General features: G+C 38.3%; 1 protein-coding gene across 17 annotated transcripts in view; it reads right to left on the reverse strand.

Moving 5' to 3' along the window:
* Positions 1–1,119: 1,119 nt before the first annotated feature.
* The window catches only part of LOC139792975 (NEDD4-binding protein 2-like 2), a 41,129-nt gene continuing 25,434 nt past the window's right edge, over positions 1,120–16,814 (reverse strand). For 5 of the 17 annotated variants that reach the window (XM_071736972.1, XM_071737019.1, XM_071737038.1 and 2 more), the window contains 6 exons: positions 11,757–11,843; positions 9,017–10,806; positions 6,185–6,270; positions 5,441–5,486; positions 4,027–4,201; positions 1,120–1,304 (listed from right to left, as the gene is read on the reverse strand). In XM_071736972.1, the coding sequence (XP_071593073.1) occupies positions 4,059–4,201; positions 5,441–5,486; positions 6,185–6,270; positions 9,017–10,806; positions 11,757–11,843 (2,152 nt within the window). In that variant the 3' untranslated portion in view covers positions 1,120–1,304; positions 4,027–4,058. Of the gene's footprint in view, positions 1,305–4,026; positions 4,202–5,440; positions 5,487–6,184; positions 6,271–9,016; positions 10,827–11,756; positions 11,844–16,814 lie in introns of those variants that run through there. The other 12 variants (XR_011724474.1, XM_071737002.1, XM_071736979.1 and 9 more) reach the window with 9 other exon arrangements.

Genomic DNA, 16,814 nt, shown 5'->3' on the forward strand with positions numbered 1-16,814 from the left:
GAAGCCACCTCATTTAACAACAGAGAAGTATCACCACCACTTCATTTATGACACTAAGCTGGGAGGAGTGGCTGACACACCAGAAGGCTGTGCTGCCATTCAGAGAGACTTAGACAGGCTGGAGAGTTGGGCAGGGAGAAACATGATGAAATTCAACAAGGGGAAGTGTAGAGTTTTGCATTTGGGGAAGAACAACACGATGTCCCAGTATAGGTTGGGGGCTGACCTGCTGGAGAGCAGTGTAGGTGAACGAGACCTGGGGGTCCTGGTAGACAAGAAGATGACCATGAGCCAGCAATGTGCCCTTGTGGCCAAGAAGGCCAATGGCATCCTGGGGTGCATTAGAAAGGGTGTGGTTAGTAGGTCGAGAGAGGTTCTCCTCCCCCTCTATTCTGCATTGGTGAGGCCACACCTGGAGTATTGTGTCCAGTTCTGGGCCCCTCAGTTCAAGGACAGGGAGGTGCTTGAAAGAGTCCAGCGCAGAGCTACTGAGATGATTAAGGGAGTGGAACATCTCCCTTATGAGGAAAGGCTGAGGGAGCTGGGTCTCTTTAGTTTGGAGAAAAGGAGACTGAGAGGTGACCTCATCAGTGTTTTCAAATATGTAAGGGGTGAGTGTCAGGGAGATGGAGTTAGGCTTTTCTCAGTGGTGACCAGTGATAGGACAAGGGGTAATGGGTGTAAATTGGAGTATAGGAGGTTCAAGTTGAATATCAGAAAAAATTTTTTTACTGTAAGGGTGACAGAGCCCTGGAACAGGCTGCCCAGGGGGGTTGTGGAGTCTCCTTCACTGGAGACATTCAAAACCCCCCTGGACACGTTCCTAGGCGATGTACTCTAGGGGGCCCTGCTCTGGCAGGGGGGGTTGGACTAGATGATCTTTCGAGGTCCCTTCCAACCCCTAGGATTCTATGATTCTATGATTCATTCCCCAGCATCACGGATCCTGATACAAATGAACTCAAATCCAGAGCCTGAAGCTCACACCTCATGCCCACAGCTGCCTCCTTTCTGCTTAAAGGTTTCCCTTCTCAGTCTCTCTGTCCCACACTCAAGGATGTGCTGAGAAGGCATGAATCCCAAATGACTGCAGAAAGTGACCTTTTGCCACACACACTGTTATTTCAATTTTGTTTTTTATTGCACGGATAGAGAAGTTGATATTGAGGGGCTCTGGGGGGAAGATGGCCAAAGATTCACACCAAAACACTGCAGTGGGTACTTTCTTCCAGGTTATTCCTTACTATTGAAATCCTTGCTGGCCAACCAAAGTCCTCCCATGGTGGAATCAAAGTGAAGAGTTTCTGTAAGAAAAAAAAAAAAAAAGGATTCTAGTGAAATACTACATCAATGCAGACTGCAGAAAGACTAATGGCTGCAATTCCAAGCCCTCAGACTGAGAAGAGTTGACCTGTCTGATATTTTTAAAAGATCTCCTCCATTCTTATACCCAGCTGTTGGTTATTTCTTTAAAAAAAGAAAAAAAATGGAGAGGAAGCAGATGCTGTAAAGCAAAGTAAAATAAAACACAAGGAGAATGGAAAAGGAAGAGAAGAAAACTTGGATGTTGAAACTAGAGACAGGAAGGGCCTTGCAAGGCTGAAAATAAGAAGAGTAACACAGTGGAAGTTTTTTCTTTCTCTACACAGCACAAACACTTTATAGTGAATTGCCATTCAACCAATACTATTACAGCACAGCTACACATCATTGTTTTGTTATGTTGCAGTTTTTTTCCCCTGTAACATTTGCTTAGGATGTCCACAGGTCTCCAAAGTAAGGAATTTAATGTGATGTGGCCTGTAACCTGACGGTTACTCTTTTCTGTGAGCTCCAGAAACCCTGTTCTGGGAAGCTCTTATTTCCCCTGATAGTTATACTCTCTGCTTAAGTAAATCTTGGGGTAGGTTTTCCTGGTAAGTGCTGTAAAAGGCAGGTGAGGTTTTCTGGTCATAAATCTGAAAAATTTTTCATGCTTAATTTTGTTTGAAGTTAATGGTTAACTGTCAAAGTACAAGAGAACATATATTTTAATAACCATTTTATCAAAGTAGCAGCTGGAAGAGGTTTGGCCATGGTTCTAGAGGTTCTATTTTCTGTGGCACTGCTGAAAGACTGTTTTGTGGTTTTTAGATAATTTTTTCCATGCTAGCCAACCCATGGCAGGTCTAAGTTCCTGCTTTTGCCTTCCTTTGCCCATGCCCTGCAGACTGCATGGCTCTTGGATAATTTGAGCTCAGTAGTCCTGATGGAAAACTTTTGGATCATCTCCATTCGTTGGATGAGACTGGCATCAGATTTTGTCTTCTTGTTCTGCATTTGTATAGCAGCTGGCACTCTGGAGTCCTGGTCTAAGGAGAACTTCTGGGCCCAAAAATAATGCTGTTTTCACTCATCTCAGCATTTTTTAGCTTAGGGTCTCTTGCTTAATCTCCAAAACAAATGCTGATGTGCTGCCAATGCTGCAATAAGGAGCTCATACAACAATTTGAGATTAACCCCATGTTTTCCCAGAGGAACACCAGCACTGTTCATCCTCCCATTTGAACAGAAACACCCTTACACAACATGAATACAGAAGCATGATCATCTGCCTAACAGATTAAGTTGCACTTGGCCACTAATGCTTAGTTTATTTGCATATCTACAGGGACTGACATGATCATACAAGCTTTCCATTTGTTTTCTGTGATTTAAAAAGCTTTCTGTTGAAATGCCTCAGTTTTCTTACCTTTTTACCCCCTGATATTCAATGAAATCCATTTTAACATTTATAGATGTTTCAGCAGTTTTACAACCACCCTGGGATATCATTTTTGGAAAGTCTGCTATAAGCAGCAACCAGAAGAGAATGATTTTGGGGTGAGGAAAGACAACCTTGCCCCTCAAAACCAGGGGCACCATTGACCAGAAAAACTCACCTGCTTTTTACAGTGCTGACACATCCAAACTTCAGAGGACTTCTACAATATCTGTGCTACCCAGTGTCCTGTGCCTGACAGTGAGTAAGAGTTGTGCGTTTTGCTTTCCACATAGGTTTTTATATATATATATATATATATATTTTTTTTTTTTTTTTTTTTTTTTTTTACATCCTAACATTTGTATAAACTTACAAGCAGCCTTTCATCAGAAGGTATGGTTGCACAATGTGTGTTCCCTGGTATCAGATCTGACTGCTGCCCAAGTGGGAAGCCCTGCACCACCTGCAGCACAACTCTAGGTGCTCCCTTGGCTCCAATTCTGGCAATGAGTTGGACCTTACACAAGCTTATCTACATCAGCCAGCCCAGTAGAGAACTATCCATTTGTTTCTTGTGGGGTTATCAAGTTAAATTACAGCCTTCATATCAGCCAGAGTGCTGGAGCTGATAGCTGGGGTGGGGCTGGAAGAAGGCCTTGGCTGCTTTTGGCAGCAGTGAGCATCCCACCAGCTCATCTGAGGCAGCAGACTACAGCCCCAGCCTCTGAAACCCATCCAGATCCCTACTGCCTCATCCTCTCCCTCCAACAGAGCTTTCCCTGACTCATTTCAGATGTTCAACCTCCACTGCTGATTACCTACGAAAAATTACAAGTGCCACTTTTTCAGAACTTAATGGAATGCTGTTCTGTTGCTTTTATAGTGCTCTTCATACTTAGACCCTCAAAGGAATCAGCATTTCTCTCCCTCCTGACAGGATGAGGAAAATAGGAGTGAGATGAGGTGAATTGCAACAGATCACCACAGTAATCACACTGGGAATAAAGTCCAGCTCTTAGGCATTCATGATTGCACCTCACCAGAGAGGCTTCAGATTTCAGGGAAAGAAAATTCATAGAGCTTTAAAAACAAAATGGCTGCTTTCTCTTTTCCCCATTCAGGCTGAAAAGAAAATCACAAAACCCGAGCCAACCCTCAACCCTAACGAAGATCAAATCAGTCAGGTGACATTAAACACACCTTAAAAATTATAGCTAGCAATGTTCTTTAGATGGCCAAGTGTAATACAAGAACAAAACACATTCACAAGTATGACTGATTACCTTTTTCTTCATGAAGAATTTAAGATGCTCAGTCACAACTGAGGAAACACAGCACCCTGACAGTCAGTGTTCTCCTCAGTCTGGCCTTGAAACTTCTCCCTGTCTGCATGTGCTTCAGAGGAGTCATGGTTCTCTTGGCAATTTTCATTTAGATCTTCAAGACTAACAGTACCATCTAAAAATGAAAAAAAAAAATTACAAATGCAGCTGGAGGCACCTGATATTAAATAATCTGCTACATTATGTCAGAATATAGTATTTCTAAGTCAAGTTTTTATATCATCAGACTACTCTTGATTTTGTCTCCTAAATGGCCTACAAAATAAACTGGATCTTTTGGGTTTGTCTCTGATAGGCAAATTATATATATTTGTGTGTGTGTATTCCTACTCCTATGCTCCCTCTCCACTCCAAGTGTGTCCTTTTCTCTTTTTTAAAATAGAGAAACTCCTCTCCCATTTCAGACATCAAATCCCATTATCTTCCAGGGTGATACTATTGAGTATTTTGAATGTCATATGACAGAACTTATGAAATTATGCTAAACTAATATAGAAATCATGGAATAAAACAACCTTATCCTGTAGCTTCCATACTGCAGGAATTAACACTTGCAGAAGTCCAAAGCTTCCCATGGACCCTGATACCTCCTGGCTGCTCCAGTGTGTGACTTTTAGTAGGATGGTAGCATTCCAGTGCCTGAAGGGGGCCTACAAGAAAGCTGGGGTGATAGGACACGAGGTAATGGCTTTAGGCTGAAAGAGTGGAGAATTAGATAAGACATTGGGAAGACATTTTTCACTATGAGGGTGGCAAGACACTGGCAGGGGCTGCCCAGGGAGGTTGTGGATGCCTCATCCCTGGACGTGTTCAAGAGCAGGGAGGATGGGGTTTGAGCAACCTGGTCTAGTGGGAGGTGTCCCTGTCCCTGTCCCTGCAGGGGGGCTGGAAGTCCATGATCTTTAGGGCCCCTTCCAGCACAAACCATTCAAGGATTCTATGATTCTATGGCAATTTTTAGTGACCATTAAGTTTCATCAGGTTGAACATGCTCAACCTTTGAGACAAATAAATTCTAAAGAAAGACTTCTTCATGCTGAATGGTCTTCTGATCTGGAAGGGGTAAACTTGAACTAAGCATTTGACTAATTCCATACGGGAAGCTTTAAAAGGCAAGGAATCTGAGGACTTGCTGCAGGAAATGTAAAGTGATGATTCACAGCAACCATAGCTCTGCCATGCTATGTATGCAATCAATGGAGGCAAAGATTCATTTATCACATCCTAGTGCATTTGTGCAAGGATTTTTATCATCCATTTGTGCTGAAAACCTTCAACACACTCCAGCATCAACTACTTTATCTTCTGAAGAAATAGTATTTTATTCAGTTTTTGTATCACAGAATACACTTACCAGCCAAAGCATTTCCTTTCTGCAATGCATTTGTTTTCTGTTTCTCCTAAAAGAGATAGCAGTAGTTCAGAAAAAAGAAGAAAATACATGACCAAAGACTTTGGTATTTTGGGAAAGAACAAGGTCCATGCTTGATTTTGGAATTGCTATTTCACTATATTTACAAGATTTTGCTCATTTCCACTCCAAGACAGTACAGTGCTCCATAAATAAAAAGAAACATTCACAAAGCAACAGTCATAGAGTGGAATGAAGGCATGTATAAACTAACACTTTTTGACTTGACAAGGAGAATTAATTTGCTGTCAGTCACTTAGAATGAATTTTGTGCTACAACTCTTTCCAGAAGTACCCACCAAGAAACTGCAGGTAGCAGAAGATAAAATTTGCTCAGATGATGGGGAAAAAAACATAAGAAGGAAAACAACAAGATGACAGTAGGTTTTACATAATTAACATAGGCCAGGTCAGGACACAAGTACCAAGGAAAAAGTTGTTTTTTTTTCCTCCTTCAATGACTTCATATACATTTCTGAAGCTGATCTTTCAAAATCTGAATCCTACTGTGGCCTGGAGCTAGTTCTAGAACTATTAAAAGAGTATATGAAATATCTACCTCCTCATTTGGGTAGTAAAAACCAAAGCAAATTTATTAGCAATGAACATCATCTTGCTATGAACTGAAGGATTTCTCCTCACACCTGAAATATTGGAAAGCCTTCCAAAATCCCCTAAAATTCGTACCTCCACAGAGGTCTTCCACAGTAAATAGATCATCTTTGAAATTTTCCAGTCAAGAGGAACTATATAATCATCTGGCAACAAGGACTCTGCAGAAGAAAATATTTTTTTGCAGTTGAGTGTTTAGGTCTCTTCATAGCCAAAACGTATCACTGAATTACAATTTTTGCACACATTATATATAAACACTTGTTTTTTTAAATTTTATTTTTATTTTAATTAGGAGATATTTAAATGATTCAGCAGCAAAGTCAGGATTTAGGTTTTCTAGAATCTAGGGCCAGGGCATGGGAGGGGGAGGAGGGCAGAGAAGATATGGTTTCTTTTTTTTTTGGCAAAGGGTTTCCAACCATACTTTCACTTCCCCCACATACTCCCCCAAAAGTAGACACAAACACACAAGAAAAACAAAGTTTTTAGCCTACAAAGTAAACAAAATGCAACTTCAGTAACAACCTTTAAATTTTAAAATGTTTAATTATATAAATTGGTGCAATATCACTAAAATTTTCTAAAATATTTTAACTCTAACACTGTTTAAAACTGAGAACAGATTTTGTAGGAAAACAGTCTAAACCACACTCTATGCTTATATGGGAATCACAGAAGCAAGTCAATCAACTAAATCTTTCATTTATTAATAACAAAATGTATTTATTTACCAACAATATCCCCCAAATAATTTCAATAAAAATAGACTGCAATTGTCAGTGTTGTAAAAAAGCTACAGCTGAAATCTGGAGATGAATAAATGGTAGCCTATCAATATATAATAGGCCACAAAAAGCACAAGTTTTTGAAATTGTAGGAAAATTATAGTCCAATGAAAATGTGTCCATCCTTCTGCTGATGCCAGTTGTAATTTTGATGGAAAAATCCCCTAAACCAAAAACCAACAAACAGAAATCACAAGCTGGTAGGGCCTGAGAGAGATATTGGGATGAGCTTGTTATCTTAAAGGTTATTTCCAAAGGCAACTCATCTGAACACCAGAGAATTTCAGCTGCTACTGACTCAGAGAACACCATCTGGGTCACTAACCTATTGAGGGTTTCTGAGTGCCTGTTGTTCTGTTGTTTGTTTTCTCCTGGAAGATCCCCAATTTCAAGTCATGGCCAGCTCCCTCAAAGAAGATGAAATTCAAGATCACAAATATGAAGCCTCACCAGGTTTGAAGGAGAAAAATGCTTCTTATGCAACAACTGAGGACACCAATGGTACTTCCCTGCTCTGTGTCAGCTCTAAAGAGGACACAGTCTTAAGTTGTGCCAGGGGAGATTTAGGTTAGATATTAGAAAGAATTTCCTTACTGAGAGGGTGATCAGGCATTGGAATGGGCTGCCCTGGGAAGTGGTGGATTCTCTGTCCCTGGAGATATTTAAAAAGAGACTGGATGTGGCACTCAGTGCCATGGGCTGGGAACTGCAGCGGGAGTGGATCAAGGGTTGGACTTGATGATCTCTGAGGTCCCTTCCAACCCAGATGATTCTAGGATTCTATGATTCTATGATTCTAAATGCCAAGTTCTTTGGCATGTGGTGTCAGAATTAGATAAAGCAGAAGTGCAGGTCCTTTGGGGACCACACCAAATAATGCTGCCAGCAATTCACACCCCTGGCATTGCCATTGACCTTTACAATAAAAACAATGAATCTTGAGGTCAGTTTGGGCAGATAAACAGACAGAAGCTGCTCCTCTGTTGTCACCTTAAAGCTGTCACATGCAAATACATGCTTAACTTTAAATTCCACTGAAACAAACAGGTGTAAATGTCTACATGCTGAAAAACCAGTCTGTGGATTTTAATCCTATTTGTTGGCCAAATCAAAGCTACTGTTTCTCCACTGACTGAATTTGGACCAAACAAGTTTCAGAACTACACCAGGGAACGTGGCTTTTTCAGCAGGGGTGTACACAGAGCTGTGTCCTACAGTAATTTCCAAACTAATGCCTGTTGTGGTTGCTGGTGACAGCTCTGGGGGGTTATGTCAGCCTGTGGTACATTTGTAAATCATGGCTGCCATTCACACACAACTCCTTTGAGGACTGCTCATCATACTTCTAACTTAAAACTACTACTAACTTACTGCTAACTTAAAATTAGCAAACTGAAAGTACAAAAATCTGGCAACTGGAGCTCTGGAAGGCAAGTATACAACACTGACACCTCTTGTTAATCATGCATGATTAAAAAAAAAGGTAATCACTATCAGAAAGTGCATTTGTAAGTTTTATAGTCAATTTTAAATTAAATTAGATTCTGAAAAAGAAGTTCAAATTATTTAAGCTACATAAGGGTCTATGAAAACTTTACTAAATAAATAAAAAGGAATACTACTATATCAACCAGCTGGACTATAAAAAAACAAAACAAAACAAAACAAAACAAAACACCACACAACCTTTATGTAAGAAAAAACATTTTGTACCAGGTTTTAATTTAAGTTTTGTGATTGACACAGTAAAGTCTTATTGGGCAAGGTATATCAAACCAACAAAAGATTCATGCTTTGGAGCATGAAAACTTGTACCTTAAGAAACTACAAATAATGATGCCAAACCCAATGACACCTTTGGCAGATACTGAAGAACATTATTAGTTAAAAAAAAATAAATAAAATAATCACCAAAGTAGGTGTTATTCAATAGGATTAACAGTTGGTTAATTGGTTCCTGCAAAAAACCTGAGTATTTAACCATAGGGATTTGGGATTTGTTTGTTCTGGGGGGATATTTTGTTAGTTTTTTGAGGTTTGGGGAGCAGGGTGTTAGGGTTTTTATTTTTCTTAGTTTTATTTTGCTTTTTTTACACAAAAGTAGTGAGAAGAGTATTACCCACTGGAAGACCTGGAGAACCAAAGAGTTGCACAAGTTGAAAAGCAAATCCTAATGATAAGGGAAGTCCCAGAAAACTCCATCTCATATTCACATCTTTATTATCTTCAAGCTGTGAGGCCTCTGCTGGCTCAGGGTCATCTGCTTCCTGCACATTTTCACCACAGCTCGCCAGTAGATTAGAATCTTCTGGGTATTCAGAAACAACTTTAACAGAAGACAAAATATCTGGCTGGCTGTTTGTAACCTCTGAAGAAACTTCTTCACTCTCTTTTTCATCAAGTCCCTGTTGTTGCTTAAAAGTTCTAGCTTTTTCCCCCTTCATCCTGGAAACTACACGAGCCCTGCAGGAATATTTTGGCATAGAAGATCGTCCCAAATGAAGGTAAGAAATATCATGTAACAAGGCATCTGCTCCCAGGGGAGGTGCAGAACAGGTTGCTTCAGTGCCACTGTGAGGTGCAGGATATTCCCAGAAAGCACAGTTCAGCTCATGTTCTTCTCCACAGTCCTTCCTTACAAAGCTCTTTTGTTCCACTTTCAAAGCACTGTTTTTGGGAACACCACTTTTTCCTGGGACTTCCTTCCTCCCTTCCGAAGTAGCAGCAATTTGTCTTGGTAGATTAAACTTGGGTGCTAAATTGACAATTCTTCTGCATCCTTTCCTCTTTGATGTAACTGGTGCAGCACAATTTCTTGGAACATTTCCTTCCCCTGAATGCAGCCTGAAGGTGCTCCTGACTTCCACAAGGGAATCAAAGTGCATTTCACCAGCTGAAGATGCCAATGAACCACTGCTTATTGTATCCCCAGCCTCCTCAGTTATTGCTACCTGATGGTTTTCCTTTCTCAGTTCTCCAGTTGACCAACAGCAGTTCAGCTCTTCTGGACTGTTCTTAAGAGTCTGTTTAGGTTTCTTAATTTTCTGGGGTCTTTGTTCACATACTAATTTATCCTCAGAACAAGATGACAGAGAAACTTGTGTGTCAAAGCCCAGCTGCAATTGCTCAGTAGGTAAATTAACTGAAAAACAAGCCCAGGCATTAGAGCTATTCTCTTCTGCTTTTAATGCACCTTTGTCCTCAGTGTTATTATCAGGCACTTTATTATCTATGTTTGAACTGTAAGACTGAGAGATTTCTTCACCATTTAACAGCTTAGCCTTCATGTCAGCTTCACGTGTATTTTGATATGATTCAAGTTTGTTTTCTGTGCTTAACAGTGCCATGCTATAACCTTCAGAGATACTTTCTGTTTCCTGGAAGGAATTTTTACCACTGCTTATTTTTAGTAAACTCCTTCTGCAAAGATTTTCTGGGTGCCTCTGATTTGTTTCCTCATCACCAAATGCATTTTTGGTTAGCATTTCAGTAGAACAAGGTTTTACATCTACCAGAAGGGACCTGTCCCTTTCTGTGGGTAATTCATGTTTCAGTGCACTGTTTGACATTGTTGAGAACTCACACGCAGCAACTGAGAACTTTTCTTTTGAAACCACTGCATCTTCTTTTAGGTTTTCATCATTACCATTAAGCTGCTCTTCACAAACTGTTTCTGGATCCTCTGGACCTTCACTGAAGGTACACAATGATTTGCTGTCTTCTTCTTCCAAACCATCCTCTTCACTTTCTGATGTGTCCTGGTCATCCGTGATCGGATGATGAGCTGCTCTGCTTAACTTTTGCTTCATAATTTCTGTATGACTTGTTTTCATTTTTTTGTTTCTTTTCTGCTTTTTCCTCTGCTTTCCATTTGTCCATAGGTGCCTATGGTTGTTTAAAATTGTCTCCCTATATGAAAATAAAAAGAACTAAATGTAAAAAAAAGTAAAAAAAAAAAATAATGTCAGTAATAATGTATTTGCAGTGTTCAATGTGAAGAACATTAGAGTATCTATTTCAGTTACTTTCATTAGAGTATCTATTAACCTAAGAATAGGTTAATATGATGATCAAATACAGACCATTTGCATTTTAAATAGATAAAATCTCAAATAAACCCTTCAAAAAAATGAATAGATACACCTTGTAAGTACACCTTGTAATTCCAAACAATCCTGAGCAATTAAAACCAACTTAAATAAATATAACTGCCACCTCATTAACTTAGCTTTACAAAAAGTATTAAAATTGCAAGACTGTTTCTGAATGTCTAAGTGATGCTTGAATAATATACACTAAAGAGCTATTGCTATTTTAAAATTTCATTAAATTCTACGCTATCAAAAAGGTACTAAGTGAAGGACATAATAAAAAAATTTCATCCATTATGACTAAATGAACTATTCTTAGATAATCTGGACTCCAATTCAAAACATAGTAACCAAAAATCTGAATAATTTAAAGGTACAGTGACTACAGGAACCCTGATATTTTCTGCTCAGTATATTATGTGTGGATGCATATGCATTTGGAAAAATATTTCACATTTTATTAGCAACAACATAACACATTACAGAAAAATTAACAGTTGTAGGCAGTAATTTGCAATTATTTTTGTATCTCTTTTTGGAATCTGAACTTTTTGGTATGCATTTCTTATTAATTCTTAATTAATTATTTCTTATTTTAACAGCAGTCCTAATAGAGACTTCTCTGAAATCACGTTAGCCCATCACCCAGCTGACTCTGAAATGATCACAGAAAAGAAAAACCTAGTTCAGAAATCTAACTTCTCCCTATGCAACTCTTCAGACCAAGATGAGATTTCAAAGCTGAATGTGACTTATAAGTCTTCATACCAAAGTTCTGCTCTTTTTCTGTAATTCTTTGCTTTTCTGCAACTCTTTCTTCCGGTTGGTACTTTATATAACACAAAAGAAAAGATTCTAGAAGAATTATAGAGTACAATTAGTTATTTTCTGGGCTCTCATATGTAACATAAGCTATTTTAAGTTATGTATTCTGAAATTCTTGAAAGAATTAAAAAAACAAAACAAATTAAAACCAAAAAGGGTGAGTATGCATACAGAGGGAAAACCAGATTCACTAGTAAGCAACCCAGGGCCTAAAGGTCACCTATGGAAACATATCTTCACCCTTTATTCATTCTTAAATTTATCCATTGTTGGTCTCACAAATTATTTTAAAGTGGAACTCTCCTAATTCACTGAGTGTGAAGCACCTCAGCATCCATCTTGGCTTTGGTACAGCCACAAAGTTACTGGACTGAAACAGGATTTAAAAAATCTTGGTGCCTTGATATTGCTGCAAATAGTGGTATGGATCTCTGAAAAGATCTTGTAGGAAAACAATTTCTATTGCTCTATAATGGTACCCAGGTGAGACATCCAACTAAGAAAAAGGATTTCCTTCAAATGTTGGCATTTAAGGCCACACAGTGCTTTCCATACAGCATCCTATGGTTTAAGTGCATGTGTTTGAAGTCAGCCAAGACAAATCCCACTTGAAGTTCTGCTCACAATATGTTCCCTACTCAGCATGGAGGTTCTAGAGTTCAGCAAAATTATTTTTCTAAAGGTTTGGATTTCCTACAGAAAGTGCCAAAGCTAAAAAGAAAGTTATAAGCTACTAAATGCAGCATAATAAAATTTCTTATTTTTTTACTTTTCCAGACAACTTCTGTTTTCCAACTGATTCTAAGAAAATATTAGCCCAAAGAAACACACTAATGCTCCATGATGACAGCTAAAACTTTCCTGCTTTGGGTAGATCCAGTCTCATGTTCAAGTTTTTGCATTTAATGAAGCAAGTTGTCTACAGGTTTTCTTCAATTTTATCTTAGTTCTTCCTCTTTTAGTTCACCTACATGTCTTATAAAGAGTTTCCCTTACTGCAAAACCATACAGCACACAAATACCAAGAAAATTAATGAACCAGCATGGAGATAGATTTCTTTTCTTTACAGAGACATCCACTAGTGAGTTGTTTTTAAACACATACAACACAAGCAGAAAGGAAAATTAAAAGGTGCCATTTCAGTTGACATTTAAGTTTTGCTCTATATGATACATTTTTAAAAAAGTATTCATAAAAAACAGGTCTGAAAAAATGTAACAGTATTTTTGTTGAAATAGGAATTCCTTCTGTAACAACATTCTGCAATGTCTCACCTTACTTTAAGCAATATTAAAAGCTTCTTGCTATAACTCTGCTACATGTGGCTTCAGGGTTGTAACCGACTGCTCAGAATAGCACTGAGAGTCAGTGCTCAGGTGATGCTCTTTACTGGAGAAATAAATGCACTTTTGTGATTGCTGACACAGAACATGAAACACAAATAATCTAAAGAAGTTATTTGCACTTTGCTGTAAAATGGCAAAACCAGAAGAGTGTTATATGCAGTTGTACAAGCTTCAGCTCTTGCTTACATCTAAGCTGATGCTTGCTTGATTAAAAAAAATAATTGCTACAGTCATTCAAATATAGAAGAACCAGTAAGTTTAAAAAACAATTCTATATGCTATATGACGTTTTGCAATGAGGTATATGTTTTTTCAGAAGTTTATATTATAATTAATCTCCAAAGTCTCTGGGGTGGGTTTTTAACATCAAAATTACAGTAGTGCTACTTACATGAAATGGCATTTACTGGGACAGGCTTCACCTTCTCCACCTGGTAAGTCCAAGTGCATTGCTGAGTACCTCATGACTTAGCTTTACTTTGTCCCAGGCAGATGCTCAGCCAGGGTGCCTAATCACAGCTAATCCTGTTGGGTGAGGTTATCAGAAAACTCAGCACCAATAACCCCCCAGAATGGTTTGGCTGAGACTGAGTTGATGAGTCTGGGTTGACCAAAACTGCATTAACACAGCAGAAAATCTGACTATGAATTAATCACTTTACACTACAAATACCTGCAGCCCCCAGGGTCTGTTGAGCTTTCCCTTCATAGCAGCTGGCTGGGGGACAGTGATCCTCCCCTTGCACAGGGACACCACTCAAGGTTACCCCTCAAGGCTGAGAGATCCCTTACCTGGTACCAGACACCAATGGGTTGGCAAGTGACATTTTTTGCATAAACACAACCTTTAAGATAAATACAGTAAGCTTTCTCAATAATTTGTGTATCATATACGACAGTGCAGTAAATAATACTGACTGTCCATCCATCTGTACTTAATAAATATTTTACATATCTAAATTTATTGATTAGAACTCAATTCTGGCTACTAGATCAGATCTGAGTAATCTCTGAGTCTTCTCCTGAGACACATATATTGAACACACCTCTGCTCAGAAAAAACCAGCTACATCCTGCACAGATGAAACAACTCTAAAGCTGCTTTCAACCTCATTTAGGTGCCACAAATATTACACTTGATCACTAGACACAGAAAAACAAAACTAAAAACTAATAAAGTACTGATAGATGCCAGCAGACAGAGAAAAGCCATCCTGTTCTCTCTGCAAAGCTTAAATACTTCTCAGTGTCAAAAAGCAAGTTAAGGAGGAGTTTAAAAAAAAAAAAAAAAAAAAAAGGATTAAGTGAAGCGCTGTAAGTCATCTGAACCCATTTTAAGGGAATGCACTTATAATGCAGAGAAGAAACTGCAGCTTTATCATCAGCTTTCTCACCCATGAAGGTTCACAGAATCCATTTTATTTAAGTTCTGTCAACACTTAGTCTTTTGCAGAGAACATGATGGACACAGATGCCTATGTTATGTGTAAATCATCTTGTCAATTTTGATGACATCAGTTCTGTTATTTGGATGATTCCAGCTCAAGCATGAAGACAACCTGATTGAAATTCATCCAGTGTAGGCAAGAAATATGCTACTTTGAGAAGTCTGGAGAAACAGAACTGTAGTCAATTTTGCACTAGTCAATAAATTTTGGAGTAGTGTGCTGTGAAGCAGTGTTCCTCAATTTTCTGTTGACACAAAGACAAGTCTAAATGAGATTTTAAGGAACACTTTCAGAAATCCATAACGGGACAGAAAAAGATCACCTTCTCAGTTTTTCAGTTTCTTCTGAATACACCATAGCACTGCTGTGTATGAGGATGTGAAGCAATCAGTTCTCACAAAACCCTCAGCAACACTTGAACACACTTTACACTCCACACCTTGCACCTTTCAGCAGGCTGGGCTGAAACCCATGAAGCAGACTGGGAAACACTCCAAACATTATCCACTGGCAAATGCAAAGATCATTTGTCTAACACCAATTCACAGCTATTGAAGAAACACACAAAACTCTTAATGATTACCTTAAAAATCTCAACTTTTTTCTTTCCAAATAAAAACCAGAGATACAGATACAACATACTGCCTCCTGTATACATACTCTAACCAGTTCAAATACAGGACAGTATTGAATCTGACAGTATTGAATCTAAAAATTGATTTTAGGAGAAATAAGATCTATGTTTAAAAATTAAACTCTGTGAGCCACCTCACAATCCATTTTTCAGCTCCTGTCCCTTGCAATCTGCTCTTCTCCAGGCTTATTCAATTACACTTGAGAAGCTCTGTCCAGGAAAAGGCACATTGAAATGAGGTTTTAGAGAGGTTATGAATTCACTCATGCCCTAAAATGCAGTCCATAAAGAAGACAGATCCTAATCCCTAAAAAATTTCCTGATTTTGTATTTAGGCCATCACAGAGTTAGATTAACATTGATTTGGTAAATGATACCATAAAACCCCTTAGAAATAAGCAAATGTTTAGTCAGACAATTAAAGTAGCACTCCCTAGTCTGTCAGCACTTTAAGAATTCATGCTTTTTTAAATCAGTGGAGTTTGACAACATGCAAGCACATATTCAAATATTTTATATATAAAATATCAATATTATTGTAAAATTAACAAAATATTTTTCTACTGTTTCCATTCAGTCCTAGAATACTTACAGAGGTAGTATCAGGAAAATATTTTAAAGGGACAAGCAGATTTATACAACAATTATACAACATTTTTTTATGTCAGTTTGATAGACCACAAAAGTTGAATTCAGTTAACTAAAAAAACCAAAACCTAACAAAAAACAGACAAAAACCCCCCAAAACTTAACATCACTAAAAGACTGCAAGTAAAACTGAAAAAAATTACTTCATGGATATAGTATGTTCTGACTTGGCTCAACATGATGTTGTTACAACAGCACTGTACAGGAGTAAGGAACACATTAAATGGGCACTTCCCATGCAAAGTGAAGCAGCATTATCAGCTAAAAGGAAACTGCAAAGGCCCATTCCAGATGCAATATTTAAATACTTCCACTATCCTTGATCTAGGATGACACTGACAGCCTATGCCAAGCTACAAACACCACTTGCTGCTTTTCCATTACAACAGAAAAAGCCAAATTTGAGATTATCTGTTCTTGACAACTCTTGCTACTTACTCCTTTATTTCTACATACTTAAAAAGACCAGCTATGTTTTCACATATTTCATATGTGAACTCAACATAGCATGATTTACAGCTAATTACAACCAATTAGCCTACAAAAAGAAAGAAAAAGCCCACGCAATTAATTGATACACAAGTAGCTTCTCACCTAGGAAATGATTACTGAAGGGCTTTAATCTCTGCTCTTGCTTTTATTTTGAAAGGATGAGAACATAAAACGTTGACATGAGAAAGTGTCACTGTAGAAACACTGAAGTGAAATATTCCCATATCTGACTTAGAGGAAACATCTGATTGCTTTTAAATTGCATCCTGAAATTTAATTTTATGAACTGCATTTCAACTCTATATCTTCTTATTGAACTGTAATGGGAATTGTAATGTATCTCCATTCTTTGGTATGGAAACCCCTCAATCCTCAACACATACCCAGTTATCTCATCTCTATCATGTACCAGCACAGAGTAGAAAAACATTT

The sequence above is a fragment of the Heliangelus exortis genome, chromosome 1 (genome assembly GCF_036169615.1).
Source record: "Heliangelus exortis chromosome 1, bHelExo1.hap1, whole genome shotgun sequence".
Lineage (NCBI taxonomy): Eukaryota > Metazoa > Chordata > Aves > Apodiformes > Trochilidae > Heliangelus > Heliangelus exortis.